The sequence below is a fragment of the Malania oleifera genome, chromosome 10, assembly GCF_029873635.1.
Source record: "Malania oleifera isolate guangnan ecotype guangnan chromosome 10, ASM2987363v1, whole genome shotgun sequence".
Classification (NCBI taxonomy): domain Eukaryota; kingdom Viridiplantae; phylum Streptophyta; class Magnoliopsida; order Santalales; family Ximeniaceae; genus Malania; species Malania oleifera.
In genome coordinates this window covers 75423580-75444485 of record NC_080426.1, presented here as the reverse complement: position 1 = coordinate 75444485, position 20906 = coordinate 75423580, and the positions used below count along the sequence as shown (strand labels likewise).

Here is a 20906-nt window from a genome sequence, read left to right as displayed (position 1 = left end):
GACCCAAATGGATTCAACTATTTTTCTATTAAATGGAAAATGATACAAAATTAAAAGGAAAATAATCAGTACTTGCTGGGCCCCAGTTTCTGATATGTGCCGACATTTGAAAATGTTGACATAGAAGCGTGGACCAAGTGATGATGCCAGCTGCATAAGATAATTAATGAGTACATAGTGCAAATAAATAACAAGGAGAAAAAGAGAATAAAAGAATATACATTACAGAACTTCTTTCAGACAGCACTAGCTAGGCAAAGGAAAACAAATATAAAATGAACATCAAAGAATAACAATGCAAAACATTTGTTTTGATTTGTCAAGGCTTTGAGCATCACAGAAACAGATGACATCAAAACACTTAAAAATCTAAAAGTATAATTTTGAACCTTAAAACACCAACATCTACAGTCGAAAGCAAATATATGACAGCTGCCAATCTTTGTAATCACCTTATCTAGAAAGAATTGGAAGTAAATGGGAGAAAGAAGGCTTCCAAGTACAGGAATACTACTGTTAAGCACCAAATTTATACCATTGACATACCTGCAAGACCATGGATGAGGTTATACATAAAATTTGTCTCAGACCCTAGTAACAAAAATCTTTAAAAGCTGAGTCTCACTCTGATTGGTCGCCAACACATTCAAGCGTACCCCACGGGACTCGTGTCATTGCAGCCATTTCAGCATCAAATTTAGTTTCTAGACCATGTACTAATGTTACCAATGCTTTTGTTATAACAGCTGAAAATTCATCCTGCCCAATTACATGATATTTGTAAAAATGAACAGACACAATTTAAGTGGAAAATAATCTATGAAACAAAACTCACCTGCACTTCTGACATATCCACACCGTCTGTTAATTGAGGATCAATTATTTTTGATACATTTTCAGCCAGTTCCCCAGACTACAAGAAAAAAAAAAATGAAAGCAAGTTAGGATCTGATTACATTTTTTTTTTTTTTAGAAACAAAAAAAGAAAATTCATGAGAAATAGAAGTACAATCATGATGAGGACAAGTTCTCTAATAAAATGTTTCGCGGCTAAAGATTAACTTGGGTAAGAGTGGTATTGCAGCTATTAACGTGCCTGCAGAGTATGTTAGGGATTTAGCCATGGAAGTTGGGTGCCTTGAGCTGGGTTGGCCATTGTCCTATCTAGGGGTTCCTTTGGGAGGTAATCCTAGATCATCTAGTTTTTGGGATCCTGCGGTGGAGAGAGCGTCGAAGCATGTAGACGAGTGGAAGGGAGCCCTCTTTCCTTTGAGAGAGAGGATTACTCTAATTCAGGCTTCTCTTTCCAGTATTCCATTGTATTTTCTTTCTATTTTTAAAATTCCAATGAGAGCTGTAAGTAGGATTGAGAGAATTATGAGATTTTCTTTGGTCAGAGGTAGCAGATTCTGGGGATCATTTGGTGAGTTGGGTTTGCAGGACTAAGAGGGAGGGTGGTTTGGGTCTTGGAAATCTGGTGTCTAGTAACATGGTTGTCATGGCTATGTGGCTTTGGTAGTTCCCACTAGAGGTTTCTTCATTGTGGCATAGAAAGTAAATTTTGGACTTGATGGGAATGGATGGGATACAAATTTGGTTTTAGATGCTCTTCAAAAAGTCTATGGAAAGCTCTATCTTAGATTCACCCTCTTTATTCCTCATACTAAATTTGTTTTGGGTAAGGGTTGTAATATCCGTTTTTGGAAAGACATATGGATGGGGAATGTTGTTTTGTCCACATCTTTTCCTTGCCTTTTTCGATTGAGTCAGGACAAAATGATCCCATTTCTTCGTTTAAAGTAGACTCAAACAGTCCTTTACCCTCTTGGGATTTTGATTAAGTGTCAAAATTGCATAATTAGGTGCTTAAATGTGTGTATTGGTTATTGCAATTTGGATTAAAAGCCTAGTTATGCACATTATTTTAAATGAAGCTTAATTGATAACATTAGGACCATTATTCCATTTTTTCCCTTAAATTACAAGCACTTTTGTTTAATTATTGTAGGGTATTTATTTTGGATGCTAAAAAATTGGGCAACCAAAGAGGAGAATTAAAGGGAAATTTCAGCATGTATTCGCCCAGCACTTTGGAAATCAATAAAGTGTTATTTTGGGTGGAATAAATATAGGGCAACAACATGCATGCATGCGGCAGCCGTGAGTGGGGCCAAAAAGCAGCATGCGTGGAGGCAAAAAAAACAACATGCAAGGAATAATGCATGTCTTTGGCGGGCCAGCACGCAAAGGAAATTAGAGCTGTAGCCGTGAGGACCAAAAATAAAGATGCATGAGCCATGCAGGAGGGCAGGGTAAAGGCCGTGCGGCAAATAGGAGATTAGGGCAGCAAAAATCAGCCCAAAATAAAGACATGCATGGGCCAATTAAAGTGGAGTATGCGGTAGCTTTTGGGAAGGACTTTTACGGTTTTACTTTTGAGGGCAGCAACAATTATAAAAGGGGGCAGCCGTGAGCATTCAAGAGGAGCCGTGAGCGTTCGGCTAAAACAGCAGAGGCCGTGAGGCACAAAGCTGCGCGCGGCGAAGCAGCTGGACTCTCTTCCTCTCATCCACTCTTCCTTTAGCTTTATTTTCCTTTATTTTTATTGTTTCAATGATTTATTTTTTGGTTTAAGTTGTTCTGAAAATTTCATATTACAAACATGTTAGGCTAAATTTTATCTTGAGATTCAAGGAGTAACCCATGGATGTTTTGGGTTGGATTTCCTCCTTTTCTTGGGGCTTCAATGTTTAACTTGCTGGATTGTCTTTCACTTTATATTTAGAAATTATTAAAATTCTCTATTTTGGGTTTTGATAAATTGTAGACGTGAAGGCACAATTGATGCTTGAACTAGTAATAAGATCTTAATAGTTTCCTTAATATAAAGTATTAAAATTCTATGTTCTGGATTTTGATCAGCTGTAGACGTGAAGGCACAATTGATGCTTGAACTAGTAACAAGATTTTAATAGTTTTTCTTCCATGGTTTAAACTAGTTATACAATATGTTGAGTATTTTGGATTATACTAAAATTGCAGGCTTGAATGTTATATTATCTGATTATGATCTCCAGGAATGGGAAAGTGGCTGAGAGAAGAGGAAATTAGAGGAACATCCAATAGCAAATCGGAAACGGGTGAAACGTGCATCTCAAGTGTTTAATTAATTGTCTTTTATAATTGCAATTTAATTTCTACGCATTCCCTTTCAATTGTTTAGTCATTGGTAATTTTAGATCCTTAAACTCATTATCAATTTCAGATTCTGACTTAGTTCGGGCGACCGAAAGTATCAGTTCGGTCGACCGAATCCATTCTGACCTAGTTCGGGCGACCGAAACTATTATGACTTATTCCCCAGACACTCGGGCGACTGAAAAACCCAACTCAGTCGACTGAACCCGTTCAGTCGACCGAAGGGCCTAACTCGGTCGATCGAATCCACAATCCGTAGCTAGTTAATTGTTTTAGGAAATTCCTATCACCATAAATGAAAATTTGATTTCTTGTGAGACCTTAATGCTTGCATATTTCCTATTGTCCCTGTGAATTCGATCTTGGGACTCATTTTTGTATTACTTTGACAGCTTTTGCGCTTGGAAGTCAATAACATTAACTGATCAAATTTCCATTTCAGGAGAGCCTTGAATGATAGGGAAACTATTGAGTTATCTTCCTTATTGATTATGTTGAATAATTGTAGGGTATCCTCTGAAATGATAGCTGATATTGGTGGTTGGATTCTTTGGGAGTCTATTCTTGTAAATCTTTTTTTGAATTCTTGGTTGGGACAAATTCCTCTTTCCCTCTTTACAAGGTTATATGGAGAGTCAAAATTACCCCTGAAATCAAAGCGTTTCTTTGCTTTTTGTGCTTAATAGTATAAATACTAATGACTTGTTGTAGATGAGGAGACCTTTAAAGGCTCTCCTTTCTAATATTTGTATGCTGTGCTTTAATTGTTCAGAGTCTGTTTCACACCTTTTCCTGCACTGCGATTATGCGTGGAAGGTCTGGAACAAGCTATTCAATTACTTTGAAGAAAGATGGGTTTGTCCAAGAACAGTGGAGGAGTTCTTGGCAATTTCTATTGTGGGGTTTGCGAGGAAGAAGGAATTGCATTATGGAACTGTGCTATATTTGCAGTGTTTTGCAGCTTGTGGAAGGTTTGCAGTGTTTTGCAGCTTGTGGAAGGAACATAATGTATATTTGCAGGGAAGAAGTTACCATACTGGTTGGTGTAGGAAAAGATTCTGTTTATGGCTTCTTTATGGTGTATGGGCTATGGAAAGTTCAAGGGAATGTCTATTTCAGAAGTTTAGCGCGATTGAAAGTATCTTCTAAGGGCATCTTGAGTTTTTGTCGTTGGTTATTTTTGCAATTTTCTTTTTGGTTTTCCTGAGGATTATCAGACTTTGTTAAGGAGTTGTCCTCTATTCTGCTTGTAAATTCTATCTTTATCTAATTAATTTATTTTTCTATCAAAAAAGGAAAAAGTGCTCTACATAAAATAATAAATACATTAAAAATAAAAAATAAAAAGAAACAGAAAAATTAAGAACACCTATCATGAGATTCTCTCATCCATGCTTGGGTGTTATAATTAATCGAACTGTTTAAATTATCCAACTCTCCTCAGGCAATTCATTTTCCTAGCATGATTTTCCATCTGACTACAAAGTCTAACTTACTGCCCATGGGGGCAACTAATTTTCATTTTATTTACTGTCGACAGAAGAGCTTGTTTTTACAAATATGTACCTACAGATTATAGTCCAACAAGTAATCATCTGAATAACTACTGGGATTCCACTTCAATTTCTAACTCATTATCTACAGAAGAACCAGTTTACTTGGTGCAAATATATACCCGCAGAACCATCTACAAGAAGACCACAGGTTGAGGAATCATTTCAGCAGGACCAACATCTCTACAGCATTGTGGCTTGAAAAACCTTTAAGTGAGGAAGCAATCTTTTGTGCCTTGAAATATTGCAACCAGGAAAATAGATAAAGTTCCAGACGCAGAAAGTTTTACCATGAGATATTCAATCTGATATAATCAAGGCTCTTCATGATTTTCATACCAGGGGCAGATTTGTGCACCACATGAACACAACCTTTGTTGCCCTGATCCCTAAGATGGCTGGACCATTAACATCAAAGATTTCCTTCCATCCCATTAATTTAGTAGGAAGTGTTTACTGACATGCTTTAAGAATCAAAAAAGCAATCCATTTGCACCAAGCAAATGGATTGAACAGTATACCACCATAATCCTTTGTTAACCCGAGGCTCATCAAATCCTTAACCATGTGAGAAAGCCGTGAACCTACTGAAGATAGTTAATTCAGTTATTTAGTTGAAAAGTCAGCAGACAACTAAGCTTACAGTCAGCAGAACATTCAGCAATAAAATTATTCAGTCAGCAAGTTGCAGCCAGTGTGATTCTTATTCAAAGTTCTGTTCAGTTTTTCAAAGTGGAATACAGCTGTCATACATTAATAGCACATGAGTTAATTATTTAGTCTAGGAACTTGTCATATTCTTTGCCTTGTTTCTAGGTTTATTTAATGAGTTGTTAAGTTCCTAGAATATTAAAATTTCCCATCTATTCCCCATGTACTCTGCCCTATAAATAGTGGCCTTATCCTAGTCATTTTAAGTAGTGAAAAAATAGAAAAGAATCTCAAAAATCCAGCAAAAAGTGCTGCAGCACTGTAGCTTTTTATATATGTAATTTCTTCATCAAGTCAGTAAATTAAAGAGGCCTTTTTCAGTATTTTTCTTCTCTGTTTTTTCTGTTTTTCTATTCTTCTGTTCCAACAAAATTTGGTATCAGAGCCATGTCATCCAGCACCACTTCCTCTGCTGGAACTATGTTCAATTATTCTCAAAACCAAGTACCCATCTTCGAAGGAGAAAATTATGGTTACTGGGCTGATCAAATGAAAATTTTCTTCATTGCACGAGACTTATGGGAAATTATTGAAGAAGGGTATGATGATTCAATTTCAGAAAATGATGATTCATCCTCTACAAACACAAGCACAACAACCTCATCTCAGAGATCTGCCCAGAACAAAGAAAAAATAAGAAATAATGCTCTTGCTTTGAGTTATCTTCATCAAGGGATCAGCAAGACCATCTATCCCTGCATCTTTGGCATTCAAAAGGCTAAAGACGCATGGGAAACACTGCGGAAGGAATTTCGAGGAAACAATAAAGTAGTCTCGATCCGACTACTGCTTGGAAGAACTTTGATTGCTTGGCAATGAAAAATTCTGAAAGCATCAAAGATTTTTTCTCCAAGGTTGCTGTAATAGTCAACCAAATCAGAGCTTATGGTGATCGGATAGAACAAAAAAAGATTGTTGAAAAAATTCTTAGAAGTTTACCAGCAAAATTTGATCATGCAGCTGCAGCAATTGAAGAATCAAAAGACCTCTCAATTATGACCATGTTTGACCTCTGGTTCTTTAGAATCACATGAGGAAAGAATTAAAAGATCTTCAGGTCATCCCTTGGAGCAGGCTTTTCAATCAAAGCTTAATTTGAACCGGAAAAATCAAGAGAAGAAGGGAAATTTTCAGCAACAAGACCAGTCTCAAAGAGGCCAAAATAATCAGTCCTGTGCTCGTGGAAGAGGCAGGAATTTTCAGCCTCAAAGGTCCAGCAATCAAGGACAAAATTGCATCAAATGCAAGAAGTCAAATCACACCTCAGCTGAATGCTATTTAAGGTGTAAAAGGTGCCGCATTCCAAACCATTCAGACCGGGATTGTTGGCACAAGAGAAATGAAAGTTTAGAAGCAAATTTCAGCAAGGAAAATGATGAAGAGCAAGTCTTTCTCACTTATCTCAATGCTGAAAGCAACGACGACAAGGTTTGGTACCTTAACAGTGGCTGCAGCAGTCATATGAATGGTAACCAAGAGTTATTTGCTAGAAATGATGAAAATGCTTCAAATTCCGTTATTCTTGGTGATGGGAAATTTGTAAAAGTTGAAGGAAAAAGTGTAATAGCAATGCAGTCCTGATCAGGTGAGCAAAAATTCATCCATGATGTTCTTTATGTCCCAAGTCTTGCTCACAATCTCTTAAGTGTGGGGCATTTAATTCAAAAAGGATATCAAGTCCATTTCAAAGGAAATGAATGCAGAATCATAGACAAGAAGAAGAACTCACTGATAGCTAAAGTTGAGATGACTCGAAACAAGGTTTTTCCACTCTCCATCAACTACACAAGTCCAGTGGCTTTGAAGAGTGAAACTTCAAATGAATCTCAACTATGGCATCTCAGATATGGGCATTTAAATCATAAGGGATTGTAGCTTCTCAAGAAAAAGGACATGGTTCGTGGTCTTCCCCAAATAAATCAAATTGAAGGAGTTTGTGAAGGTTGTATTTACGGGAAGATGCACCTTCCTTTCCCTAAAACTTCTTGGAGGGCCAAAGCTCCTTTGGAGCTTGTTCATGCGGATATATTTGGTCCCACAAGAACACCATCTCTTGGAAACAAAAGGTATTTCATCCTTTTTGTTGATGATTTTACTAGAATGATATGGTTGTATTTTATTTAGAAAAAATCATATGCCTTCTCAATATTTATGGAGTTCAAAGCCCTCGTAGAAAGGCAAAGTGGGCTGAAAATGAAGACCTTAAGAACTAATCGTGGAGGTGAATTCATATATCACCTGTTCATGAATTATTGCAAAAAGGAAGGCATTCAAAGGCAACTAATAGTGAGTAGAAGCCCTCAGCAGAACGGAGTTGCTGAAAGAAAGAACCAAACCATTGTTGAAATGGCTCAAAGCATGTTAAAAGGTAAAGGACTTCTTAATCCTATTTGGGCAGAAGTTGTACATACCACTGTGTATATCTTAAACAGGTCACCAACAAAATCAGTGAAGAATAGAACTCCTTATGAGGCTTGGAGTGGGAGAAAACCAGATGTTAGCCATCTGAAAGTGTTTGGTTGTCTAGCCTACTCACTCAACAAAGCTCCTAATAAGGACAAGTTTGATTAAAAGGAAGAAAAGCTTCTGTTTATTGAGTACAAGATGAATCAAAGGGTTACCGGCTGTTGAATCCTATTAATCACAAGCTAACAGTGGCAAGAGATGTCATCTTTGACGAAAGGGGAGTATAGCAGTGGACTTCCAGCGGCCATAACTCAACAAATATTCCAGATTTTGTACCCGCTGAAGCAACAAGACCTGAATCTCAGAATCCAGCAATTTCAGAAGATGAAAACGCACCCGGGAACCTTTGTTCAAAATCTTAAAATTCATCCTCTTCACCTGTCCTAAGAAGATCTGAAAGAGTTAGAAGGCCTCTGGAGAGGTTTGGTGATTTTAGAAGCTATTTTTCTAATGAAAATTAAGAATTTGCTCTTTTCTCTTGTGAGCCACAGAATTTTGAAAATGCAGTGAAGGATAAAAAAATGGAAAAAGGCCACGGAAGAAGAGCTAAACGTGATTGAAAAGAACAACACACGGAAGCTTGTGGATCCTCCTGAAGGCAAAGACATTATTGGTCTCAAGTGAGTTTACGAAACCAACTACAACGAGGATGGTTCCATTCAAAAGTACAACGCCAGATTGGTTGTCAAAGGTTATTCTCAACAACCTGGAGTTGATTTCAACGAGACTTTTGCACCAGTTGCAAGAATTGAGACAATTTGGCTTGTACTTGCAATAGCTTCCAAATTGGAGTTAAATGTGTATAAAATGGAAGTTAAATCTGTGTTTCTCAATGGAGAATTGAATGAAGAAGTTTACGCTAAGCAGCCACGTGGATATGAAGTGAAGGGCAAAGAAGAAAAGGTGTACAAACAAAACAAAGCTTTGTATGGCCTCAAACAAGCTCCACAAGCTTGGAACAGTAAGATTGATTCTTATTTTCAAAATTCAGGATTTCAGAAAAGCTCTCATGAACCAGCTCTTTATTTTTTTTTTAAAAGAAACTGATTTCATCATTGTTTGCTTGTACGTTGATGATCTGATTTACTTTGGAAGCAATCTTCATTTACTTGCAGAATTCAAGCAGTCAATGATGAAAAATTTTGAGATGATAGACTTAGAGATCATGAAGTACTTCCTCAAGATGCAAGTTAAGCAAAGAAGAAGGGAAATTTTCATTTCCCAAGAAAAGTATGCACCTGATATCTTGAAGAAATTACATATGAAGGACTGTAAGGCTGTAAGTACTCCTATGGCTCTAAATGAAAAATTAAATTCTAGTGATGAAGATAAGAAATTCGACAAAAATCAGTATAGGAGTTTAGTTGGATCCCTTATTTACTTGACTCATACTAGGTCTGATATTACACAAGCTGTTAGTATGTTGTTTAGGTTCATGCACTGCCTAAGTGTACTTCATTATGCAGCAGCAAAAAGGGTATTAAGATACCTTAAAGGCACACTAAAACTTGGACTGAATTACAGCAAAGATTATGAGTTTGTTTTGACCGGTTTCACTGACAGTGATTGGGCCGGAGCAGTTGATGATCAAAAAAGCACATCGGCATATGTTTTCTGCCTTGGAAATGGCACCATTTCATGGTGTTCAAGAAAGCAAAACACTGTTGCCTTGTCATCTGCAGAAGCAGAATATATTTCAGCAACAGAGGCTGCTTGTGAAGGAGTTTGGCTGAGGAAATTACTTAGTGATTTTGGACTGAAGCAAGAGGGTCCTACAACAATTTATTGTGATAATATGTCAGCAATAGCTCTAACTAAGAACCCAGTTTTTCATGCCAGGACAAAGGATATTGAGGTCAGACATCACTTTATTCGTGACCTTGTGCAGAAGGAAGAAATTCAGCTAGAATTCATCAGCACTAACGAACAACCAGCAGACATGCTCACAAAACCTATTACTATTGAGAAGTTTTTGAAGTTCGGAGATATGTTAGGACTCACGGCTTTAGAGGGGAATTTGTGAGAAAGCCGTAAACCTACTGAAGTTAGTTAATTCAATTATTTAGTTGAAAAGTCAGCAGACAACTCAGCTTATAGTCAGCAGAACATTCACCAATAAAATTATTCAGTCAGCAAGTTGCAGCCAGTGTGATTCTTATTCAAAGTTCTGTTCAGTTTTTCAAAGTGGAAAACAGCTGTCATCCATTAATAGCATGGGAGTGAGTTATTTAGTCTAGGAACTTGTCATATTCTTTGCCTTGTTTCTAGGTTTATTTAATGAGTTGTTAAGTTCCTAGAATATTAAAATTTCCCATCTATTCCCCATGTACTCTGCCCTATAAATAGTGGCCTTAACCCAGTCATTTTAAGTAGTGAAAAAAATAGAAAAGAATCTAAAAAATCCAGCAAAAAGTGCTGCAGCACTGTGGCTTTTTATATATGTAATTTCTTCATCAAGTCAGTAAATTAAAGAGGCATTTTTCAGTATTTTTCTTTTCTGTTTTTTTTGTTTTTCTATTCTTCTGTTCCAACAAACTACAATACTTCAATTTCCAGGTTGAAAGTTAATTTGAGGAAGAGTAGGCTAGCTTATTCTCATAGTGGATGACGTCATCTTCTTGGCTGGTGATCATGGGCAGCAAGCAGGGGAGCATTCCTTTGAACTACTTTTGGCTTCCCTTGGCTGCAAATTTCAAGGGAGAAAGTGTCCAGGAGCCTATTGTTGAGAGATTTGATAAAACAGCGGGATGGCTGGAGACAAAATTCTCCTTCTAAAGGCAGAAGACTCACCCTCATGAAGGATAGTCTCTCAAATCTCCTGATTGTACTACATGCACCTCCTCCCTTCCCTTGCTTTGTGGCCAAAAAGCTGGAAGATATTTAAAAAAGATTCTATTTGGGAAAATGTAGGGGATGTTTCCAAATTCCACTTGGTTAAATGGGGAATTGTTCAACAACCTATTCAAAAACACAGCTTGGGTCTTAAAATCAGTCACACTTTTAATAAGGCCCTTATTGGAGAATGGCATTTGAGATTCGTGTGTGAGAGCTTTTTTTGGAGAAATGAAATTGCTCAAGTATGGCCTTGGTCACAACAGGTAGGCCTCCAAAGAGCTAAGGAAGCACTATGGGTTAGGTGCCTGGAAATAGATCAAAAAAGGTTGGGAGGATTTCTTCATGCTATTTTTTTTGGAATTGTTGGCAGTATCTTCTTTCGGCATGACATAGTGCTCAATTTCCTGTCATATTTAGTTTAGACTGTAAAAAAGATACTTTGGTGAGTATGCATGCTAACCACTCCAAAAAATGGAACAGCTTGGGACACCCTTTTATGAGAAATGCCCATGACCGCTTGACTCTTTTGCTCATTTCTATGGCTGCTTATACAGCAATGTCTCCCACTGGACCAACATGAATGTGCCAAGGTGGAGTCTAAATGAAAGTCGCTACTTCATGGTTAGTTTCTTCTATAAGAAGCTGGATAGCCCTCTTGAGACCAGGATCAACTTAACTTGGAAGGCTATCTGGAAAACTACAGTCTCAACCAAAGTGGCTTTTTTCGGCTTGGGAGCAACTTTGGAGAAGATCCTCAGTATTAATAACCTTTAGAAAGGGTGAATAACTATGGTCAATAGATTCTTTTTCATGCAAACATTACACAGAATCTGTGGACCACATTTGGCATCACTGTCCCTCGACTCAACTGGCCATTGTTCTGGCTGGCTAGCAGCATACTACAGCTGAGACAGTGGAGAAGAAAATCTGGGCCTGGGGGTTGTTCCTACAAAAAAGTAAAAGGAAAAAATCTTGAAGGAAAAACTACTTTTCTCACAGCCCTCAAGGATAGATGGCTTACAACTCTTACTTCCTGGTTTACTGGATTGTAAATTCTATGTGCTACACAATTTTTTTTGGGATACTTTGCTACACAACGGATTTCACACCAGTATTTATGAATCATTTTTTCTTGTACTCGGGTGGCAGCCCATCGATTCCCTTCTAGTGAATTCCCTACAATGATTTTTTTTTTTTTCAAAACCACCACCTCTTGGAAAAATAGGTTGATGGGCAAGCTCCCTCCTGTTAAAATGGTGTGGGGCATCCGAGAATGTAGCCCTTTGGCCAACTTGAAGGGATGAGGCTGAAGTTCAACACGGCTTTTCAATTGTTCAGTTATAGTGGAACTGTGCAACATCCAACAGCCCCGCCATCACCTGGTTATTTGCTTATAATCATGTGATGAGTCTGCTTCCTTGTGTTAGTCAGAGCAAAAGGAACAGAAAACCTGCCACATCCACACCTGCTGCATCTCACCAAACACTACCAGCCTAAACCATGAACATAAAATTGTTATAGAACTGGAGCTCTTCAAACAAACTCCTCGTTTTTCTAGCCTTTAGCAAAGATGCAGTCAATGCACATTACTATGACTCTTGAACACACATTCAGCAACCATCCAATCATGCCACTTCATCAAAGCACTTTGCTCCAAAATTATTGAATCATGTCCATACTCCACCTTTAGATGCCTTCCAACTATTAATCTCCTCAATAAGTCAATATCCAGAACCCTAATGCCAAACCATCAATTCTTGAATGTTTTTATCAACTAAGAAATGAATACCCACTGCTTGTGCATCAGAGAAACTGATGAATTATTCTTCCCCTCTTTTGGAATTTCATTCAATGTCTTTCCCATAAACTGCAAAATCCTCTGTTGAACTGTGAAATGAAATGCCCTCTTTTGCTAAGTTGCACCTTGCTCAGAAACAATTGCACGATTGGTGCTGCAGCCCTGTCATCCTTACAATGAATTTGATCACTTAGCATTCAAGCAGTATGACACTCTACATGCTGGTAACTTAATTTCAAGTCAAAAGTGTCCTTCATGAGCTGGAGCAGGTACCGGAGTTCATCAAAATTAGAGAGGAATTGAAGACAGATTCTGCATATCAATAAGTTTAATCAAAGTTTCAACATCCATGGAAGACCAGCAATAAAAACGGCTTCAGACCCCACATCTTATATGAACAGTGTTTCAAGCATAATTACATGCACGTTTTTTCTACTCAAATAAGATTTCTGTAAATATGTATTCATGCAAGTATTTTCTATGCTGTCAAATATATGTATGGATGCAAGCATGTATATATGGTCATTAGTCACATGACTTCAGAAGAAATACACATACACGCACACGCACACACGCACATGTAGCCAAATTTCCGCATCTTAATTTTGGGAAATTATTACGTGACTCCTAAAATTGTAGTCATTGATTCCTGTTTGAATGCAACAGCAAGTCAGCAACACTGACGGAGTTCAGATTTATCTGGTCACCTCTCAACCTCATTCCTGAATTGCTTTATGGAGACACCACAAAAAAGAGAGGGGCAAAAAAATCAATCATTCTAATATTTCCAGAGATATAAACATTGCACAGCTGACCTGCCATATCTACGTGTGCAAGTATAAACCTAGATAAAAATTACAGCTGCTCGTGTAAGTTTAAATGCAACAACAACAATGGAGAAGTCTAGTTTTATTTATAGTTTACCTTTCAACATGCTTCTTTCAGAGATTCATGTAAATAAAATTCTAAACACACCTTCCAAAAAACTCAAACATTCGACTTCAGGGGTCCTAATCAACAACACATGTGACTCACTATTCATACTAAGATATTGCTATGCATTGCATGATTGTTCAATTTACACATAAAGTTTAAAACATTATCCAATAGGCAATGAAAATGCTGTGAATCAGGAATCCAGTAATCTCACTAACCGTTTTATGACAATACTCAGCTGTATTCACAATGTAACATATAACCCTCTCATCCCGGTCAGATGTCTGCATGTTGTCGTCAAATGTAGAAAAGAAAAATTAGTAAATAAAAAGAAAGAATTAATCCCTCACATCAATCATGAAAAATAATACCTTTATCTGTCCATCCATACCCGTTGCAGCAGCAACTAACCCTGTACCTCCCTTTGGTAATTTTGCAAAAAGCTTTGTGGCATATGCTTTGAGAATTCTTTGAAATACCTAATAACAGAAACAAGCTTATGGTAATCCACTTACAGTGTACATGGACTGTACACACTGAATTTATTTACTTATGCTTTACTGCAGATTGGTAAAATACGGTAGCTTTAGCAATGTTTGTGCCCCATCAGCCTAATGATGAGGACATAGATGGATTGATGGTACTGGGCTCATCCCATGTATTTGAGTGGGTTTGAACTGTGCTCTCTCCAGATCACATGAAAATTATTGTGTACTAGAAAATATATATATATATATATATATATATATATAGTGTGTAATACATGGAAGTTGAAAATGAAGTGAAATTCATTAGATAAAGAAAGAATGTACAATCAGGAGAGAGGACATCTCCTTAATGAAATCCGTCAATCCTTAGAAAAACAAAACATAAAAAGAAAACACAAAAAATAAAATACAGCAAACTGAAATCAGCACACCCTTAGAAAGGACTTCCAATCCCACTGAAAATCTGTCAAACACATCCCCTTCAAATTTCCATTACCCACACACCACAAAGAAGCCATAAAAATCACCTTTTCCCACATCAACCAATATGGAATCTTCTTCCCTGAAAATAAGTAAATTATGTTCCTTCCACAAGCCCCATAGTGCTGCAAATAAAGCACAATTCCATAAAGCAATACCTTCCTTCTTCCTCCCAAACCCCACAAAAGATATTACCAAGAACTCCACTGTTCTCGGACAAACCCAGCTTTTTCCAAAATAATTGAATAGCTTATTCCAAACATTCCATGCAAAATCGCAATGCAAGAAAAATGAGAAACTGACTTTGAACAGTCAAAACAAAGCATACATATGTCAGGGGATAGAGCCTTTAAAGGTCTCCTCATCTGCAGCAAGCCATTAGTATTTATCCTATAAGCACAACTAAAGATACACTTTGCTTTTTATGGGGGATTTTGACCCTCCAGATTGCTTTGTAGAGAGGAAAGGAATGATTGGTACCAACCAAGAAATCAAAGATTTAAAAGAAAAAACACCCGAGGAATCCAATAACCAAGATCGATTATCATCCTTGGAAGATACCTACAATTATTCAACATAACCAAGAAAGAAGATAATACAATAGCTTCCCTATCATTCAAGGTTCTCCTAAAGATCAAATCCCAAAGGTAGAGGACTGCCTGAGTGTACCATAAAAGAAGAAATGGCATCATTTTTCCCTGAGCTCAAATGAAATAAACGAGGAAAAAAGGTGGCCAAAACAACATTCCCCAACCAAATATCTTTCCAAAAAAAATGTTGCAACCCTTACCCAACACAAATTTGGTGTGGGGAGTAAAGAGAGGGTAAATCTGGGAAGTAGCTTTCCATGGGCTTTCTGAAGAACACCTAGACCCATATTAGATTCCCACCCATTCTCATCAAGTCCAAATTTACTTTTGATAACTTTATGCCACAAGGAAGAAACCTCTAACAAGGATGGCCAAATCCATTTAGCCAAAAGAGCCGTGTTTTTAGACACCAAACTTCCAAGATCCATACCACCGTCTCTCTTAATCCTATACACCACTTCTAATTCTCTACATCATCCTTCAAACCCACTACCCTAACCACAAAAAATCTCTCATAATTCTTTCAATCTTGCTAGGATACCATTGGAATTTTAAAAATAGACAAAATATACAATGGAATACTAGAAAGATAAGTTTGAATTAATCATCCCTCCCAAAGAAAAAAAGGGTTCCCTTCCACTTGTCTAAACACTTGGACACTCTCCACCACCGGACACTCAAGGATTGCCCCCCAAAGGAACCCCTAAATAGAACATTAGCGACCTTGACTTAGCAGACCAAACTTCCAAGGCTAATTCGCTAACACTCTTTATAGGCATGTTAATAGTAGCGATTCCACTCTTTCTCATATTAATCTTCAACTCTAAGACCCTTTCAAAAATTTGAAGAAGTCGCACTATATTTAGAACAGAAAGCTTATGGTCCTCCAGGAAAAAAAGATAGTATCATCTGCAAACTATAGGTGTGACACCATAATTTCCTCCTTGCCCACTTTAAACCTTTCACTAAATCTCTATCCCCTACCTTGTCGACCAACCTACTCAAAACATCTGCCACTACCACAAACAGAAACAGAGAAATAGGATCTCCTCGTCTAATCCCCCTCATGACCTTGAACCAAGATTCAGACCCACCACTCACTATCACGGAAAAATTCACATTAGACATACAACCTTTCATCCATTTATGCCATCTTTCTCCAAACTCTTTCCTCACTAAAATCTTATCCAAATAATTCTAGCTAACTCTATCATAAGATTTTTCAAAATCCAATTTAAAAACAAGCTCCTTCTTCTTCCTCCTAATATCAACGGTTTCTTTCGCAATCAGAATTGCATCCACAATATGTCTTCCCCCCCCCCCCCCCCCTCCGGCGCGCCCCCAAACAAAAGCACTCTAGGTCTTAGAAATAGTCCCATCAAGCACCATACTTAACCTATTAGAACTTCAGTGATTATTTTATAAACACTAGAAATTAAGCTAATTGGTTTATATTCAAAAATTTTGATGGACCTATTTTCCTTTGGCACCAAAGTGATAAAAGTAGAATTAAGACTCTTACTAAGAACCCCATTCCAATAGAATTCATTAAAAACCTTCACAAAGTCATTCTTCACCATTGTCGAACATTCTTGATAAAAAGGTAGCTATCCAGCCTAGGAGTCCCTTTCCATCCCAAAAACTGTAGCCCTAATTTCCTTTTCCTCAAAAGAGTTTGCTAACCGAACTATCTTATTAACATGCAAAGGATCCCACTCTATCCTTCCACCATTGGTCTATTCTCATCCTCCTCAGAATATAGATTATAATAAAAATAAGTGATCTCCAAAGAAATTCTATTACAGTTCGTGATAATAACACCATCTATCCACCTCCATCTCCTTTATCAAAATTTTTCTCATTTTTCCACCAGTCATTCTATGAAAAAATCTAGAATTATGATCTCCATCTCTAACCCACTTGAACTTCATCTATTGCCTCCAGCTTCTCATTTCCTAAAAGATCTTCCGGTTTAATTTTTCAGAGAAATCTTTTTCGTCACTTCCTCCCTAAAAAGGGTCACTCCTTCCTTTCTTTGTAACTCTTCCAAATCTCCTAGAATATTAGACTTTTTAATCCTAATTTCGCCAAACAAATCCCGATTCCATAATCTTAGTTTTTCTATCAACCTCTTTAACTTCTTCATAAATCTAAACCCCTCCCAACCCCTTTCCACATCCTCACTCCACGAATCCCTAACCAAGGATTGAAAGGAGCCATGGTCTAACAACATATTCTTGAACCTAAAAGGGGTGGGGCCCCAAGGCAGTTTTCTATATTCCAATTGTATAGGAAAATAATCTAACGTGGGTCTACTAGAGATAGATTAGGAAACTCCTCCTCCCAATCATTAGAAAAAAATAACTTACCAATTCCACTAGCCACCCTCCCTAGCCCCACCCATTGACCAATTAAAATTGGCATTGCGCAAGGGAAGATCCCTCAACCCACACTCCCTAATAACCAAATCAAACTTCTGCATAGATGCATTAACCCTAACACCCCCCCCTTGTTCTCCTAAAGGGATTTGACAGCATTAAAATCACCACCCACAATCCACCTCTGCGAGCAAAAACCAAAAACAAAATAAAGTTCATCCCAAAAAGAACCCTTAAGAGTAGACCTAGAAGGACTGTACACAGAGGAAATCCACCATTGACCCCTATCTCTAATTTCAAGAAAGACCGAAAGAGAAAAAAAGACCAACTAAACAAACCACTTTAGTAATAGACCGTGTATCCCATAACACTAAAAGACTGCCCATTGCACCCTGAGAGGCTACAAAAACCCAATCCATACACCGCCCTTCACAAATCCCTCTAACGACCTCCCCATCTACTAACTCAAGCTTAGTCTCCTGAATCAAAACAATATTGGGTGAGTTCCTTAGTAAACCTCCCTAATCAAACACCTCGTTCTAGCATCTCCTAATCCCCTAACATTCCAACTAATAATCTTCATAATCTAACATACTTACCCCCTTTCCCTATCCCCTCCCTTCCCCCATAATTGATGCAAGAAACCAGATTTTTTTTAAATTCTTTTTCCACCCTCCTTTATTTTAATTCTCAAAAGTTTTTGCACTCAACCCCAACTTGACCTCAACACCTACAGGACTCACTAACTTTAACCCCATATCATCCAAGAGCTTGTTTGGGTCTTTGTAGTTCCTCTCACTAGCACCTCGGCCAACACCAAAGTCACTCCCCCCCCTCCCCTAGTTCTTTCATTGTGGCACAAAGACTCAGTAGGAAAAAGGACTGAACAGGAACAGGAAGAATACCTTTTCTAGGTTTTGAAGAATTCAAATTGCCCACTGGGTCCACTGTCTCCTCATCATTGCCCCCTCCCTACACCTGGAGGACTAACACCAATGATCACCTTTTCAAGAATAGGCTCAGGAACAAGGTGCAAAAGCCCCACATCAATCAAAGCATTACTTTGATCAGACATGTGCTTACAAAACCTTCTAACCCTTGCAGAAAATAAAGGGCTCTCTTCCTGTGCAAGCCGAGTTGCAAGTAGTTGTTTTTTACTTTGTAATATCTCTTCATTTCTTTTGTTAAAGCACAAATCCCCAGCAAGTTCTTCCCAATTGTCTTCTCCTCCCATCTCTATCTCACTTCTCAACTGATTGACTAATAAGCCAGAGTCAGAATCACAAAAGCTACTAAGATCATTTGCTTTTGAACACCTCTCATCATCATCATCTAGTTGAGTATCTTTATATTCAGCAGAAAACAGCCCCTTACTGCAACTACGATCAGTTCCAAAAAAGGTACTTCCATGTTTCTGCTGAATTGATTGTTGTATTTGATCCTCTTAAGTTGTCCCTCTGCAAAAGTATATCATCTGAAAACTATACCTCCCCTTCAACTAAATCACCCTTCTCCCCACCTAATTCTATTAAGTATTTCACATGCATACTATTAAACTTTGATATACATTATAGGCCCACAACCTAACAGCTTAAGCAACATAAGCTTTTATAAGTAAAGTAGTAATCTAACATGGTATCAAAGCTATGGTTCCCAAGAGGTCTTGGGTTCTAGTCTCGCTGCTTGCATTTATTGTGTGGTCGTTAAAAATAATCCTATTTCCTATAATGGGTGTTATATCTTTTATTTATCATTCCATGTGCAATTAGGCTGAATCTGTGAGGGAGTATTAAGTTTGTTAAATATTGTTGGCCCACAACCTAACAATTTAAGCTTTTAGGTTAAGTCGTAACATAGAACAAACAAATTTACACCCCAAGCAAACCGACTCAACATCCCAACAACTTGGGCTAGCGACATGACTCTTTCTTCACAGCTTTGTGAAATCTAAGACGGACACGATGCTTTTACACATCATTTTATAAGATATGACTGTGCCTGTTTTGAACAGTTTCATGCTATAAAAGTAATTCTAATTCAATAGGAAGTGATCATTTATCTAAAATTGGTCATGAATGTAGTTTCCACAATCAACTTCCAGACTTCCTCCTGAAGTAATTCAAGGTTCAAAATTAATTTCCAACCTCAAGAAGTGATTACCAAGCAAAGCAAGTTGTTCAGGGCCAGCAGAAAACTGATTTTATTTCATAAAATCACTTTAACAGGAGCATTTCATTCATGAAATATTGGATCCCTTCCTTCCATCACATGCCCAACAATGTGATTGCAGGGATTTAAATTGCCAATAACTTGGGATTGACATGTTTGGTTAGCATAATTAAACCCCAACAATCTGATGGCCATCTTACACTGGCTCATTTCGTTCATAAGGTAAATTACCATGAATTTTGGGGTAATTTACCAAAATACCCCCTGTTTATCCATGCAGTTGATTTGATGAGAATAGATAGGGCGGCTGTGAGAGGCATTAAGGTGGGTAAAGGGCAGGTTGTAGTCTCGCATTTACAATTTATAGATACAACAACAATAACAACAACAAGCCTTTAGTCCCACTAGGTGGGGTCAGCTACATGAATCATTTTTCGCCAATTCACCCGATCAAGGGCATTTTCCCCTATTAGATAAGGGCTATTAAATCTTTTTTCACTATCTCATTCCAAGTTATTTTAGGCCTACCTCTGCCCCTTTTCATGCTAGAAGCAATAACTAACTCACTCCTCCTCACAAGTGCTCTACTAGGCCTGGGTTTTAAATGTTCAAACCATCTAAGCCACCCCTCCCTTACCTTGTCTTCGATTGGTGCTATGCCTAAATTATTGCATATATGCTCATTTTTTACTTTATCTTTTAATGTTATGCCACTCATCCACCTTAACATTCGCATTCAACAGCTTTTACTTTTTGTACATGTTGTTTCTTAGTTGCCCAACATTTTGAACCATGAAGCATAGTCGGCCTTATAGTCATCTTATAAAACTTTCCTTTTAATTTTAAGAGTATTCTACGATCACACAACACATCTGATGCACTCCATTTTACCCAACCTATTTTAATTCTATGTACTACATCTTTTTCAATTTCTCCTTTTGTTTGCATAATAGACCCCAGATATCTAAATTTATTAGTGCTATTAATCTCTTAATTATCAAGTCTAATCTTCTCTCAATTACTACTCCTTATATTAGAAATTAAATTTCATATATTCTACCTTATTCCTACTTATCTTAAACCCTTTAGACTCTAATGTGGCTCTATAAAGTTCTAGCTTAGATTCCACTCTGCTCCTACTATCATCAATCAAAACAATATCATCTGCAAACAACATACACCATGGGATCTCATTTTGAATAGTCCTAGTAAGTTCTTCAATCACTACACTAGAAAAACAAGGACCCAAAGTAGAACCTTGATGTACACCTATAGTAATTGAAAAATCTCTAGATTCCCCTAAT

At 37.6% G+C, this 20906-nt stretch overlaps 1 protein-coding gene across 2 annotated transcripts in view; it reads right to left on the bottom strand.

The window, feature by feature from the left end:
* LOC131166237 (vacuolar protein sorting-associated protein 53 A) overlaps nt 1–20906 on the bottom strand; it is a 116459-nt gene that overhangs the window by 9545 nt on the left and 86008 nt on the right. For both annotated transcript variants that reach the window (XM_058124585.1, XM_058124586.1), the window contains exons 15-20: nt 13869–13976; nt 13716–13781; nt 836–913; nt 626–759; nt 453–546; nt 73–150 (exon numbers count right to left, since the gene is read on the bottom strand). In XM_058124585.1, coding sequence (XP_057980568.1) covers nt 73–150; nt 453–546; nt 626–759; nt 836–913; nt 13716–13781; nt 13869–13976 — 558 coding nt within the window. The remainder of the gene's footprint in view (nt 1–72; nt 151–452; nt 547–625; nt 760–835; nt 914–13715; nt 13782–13868; nt 13977–20906) is intronic.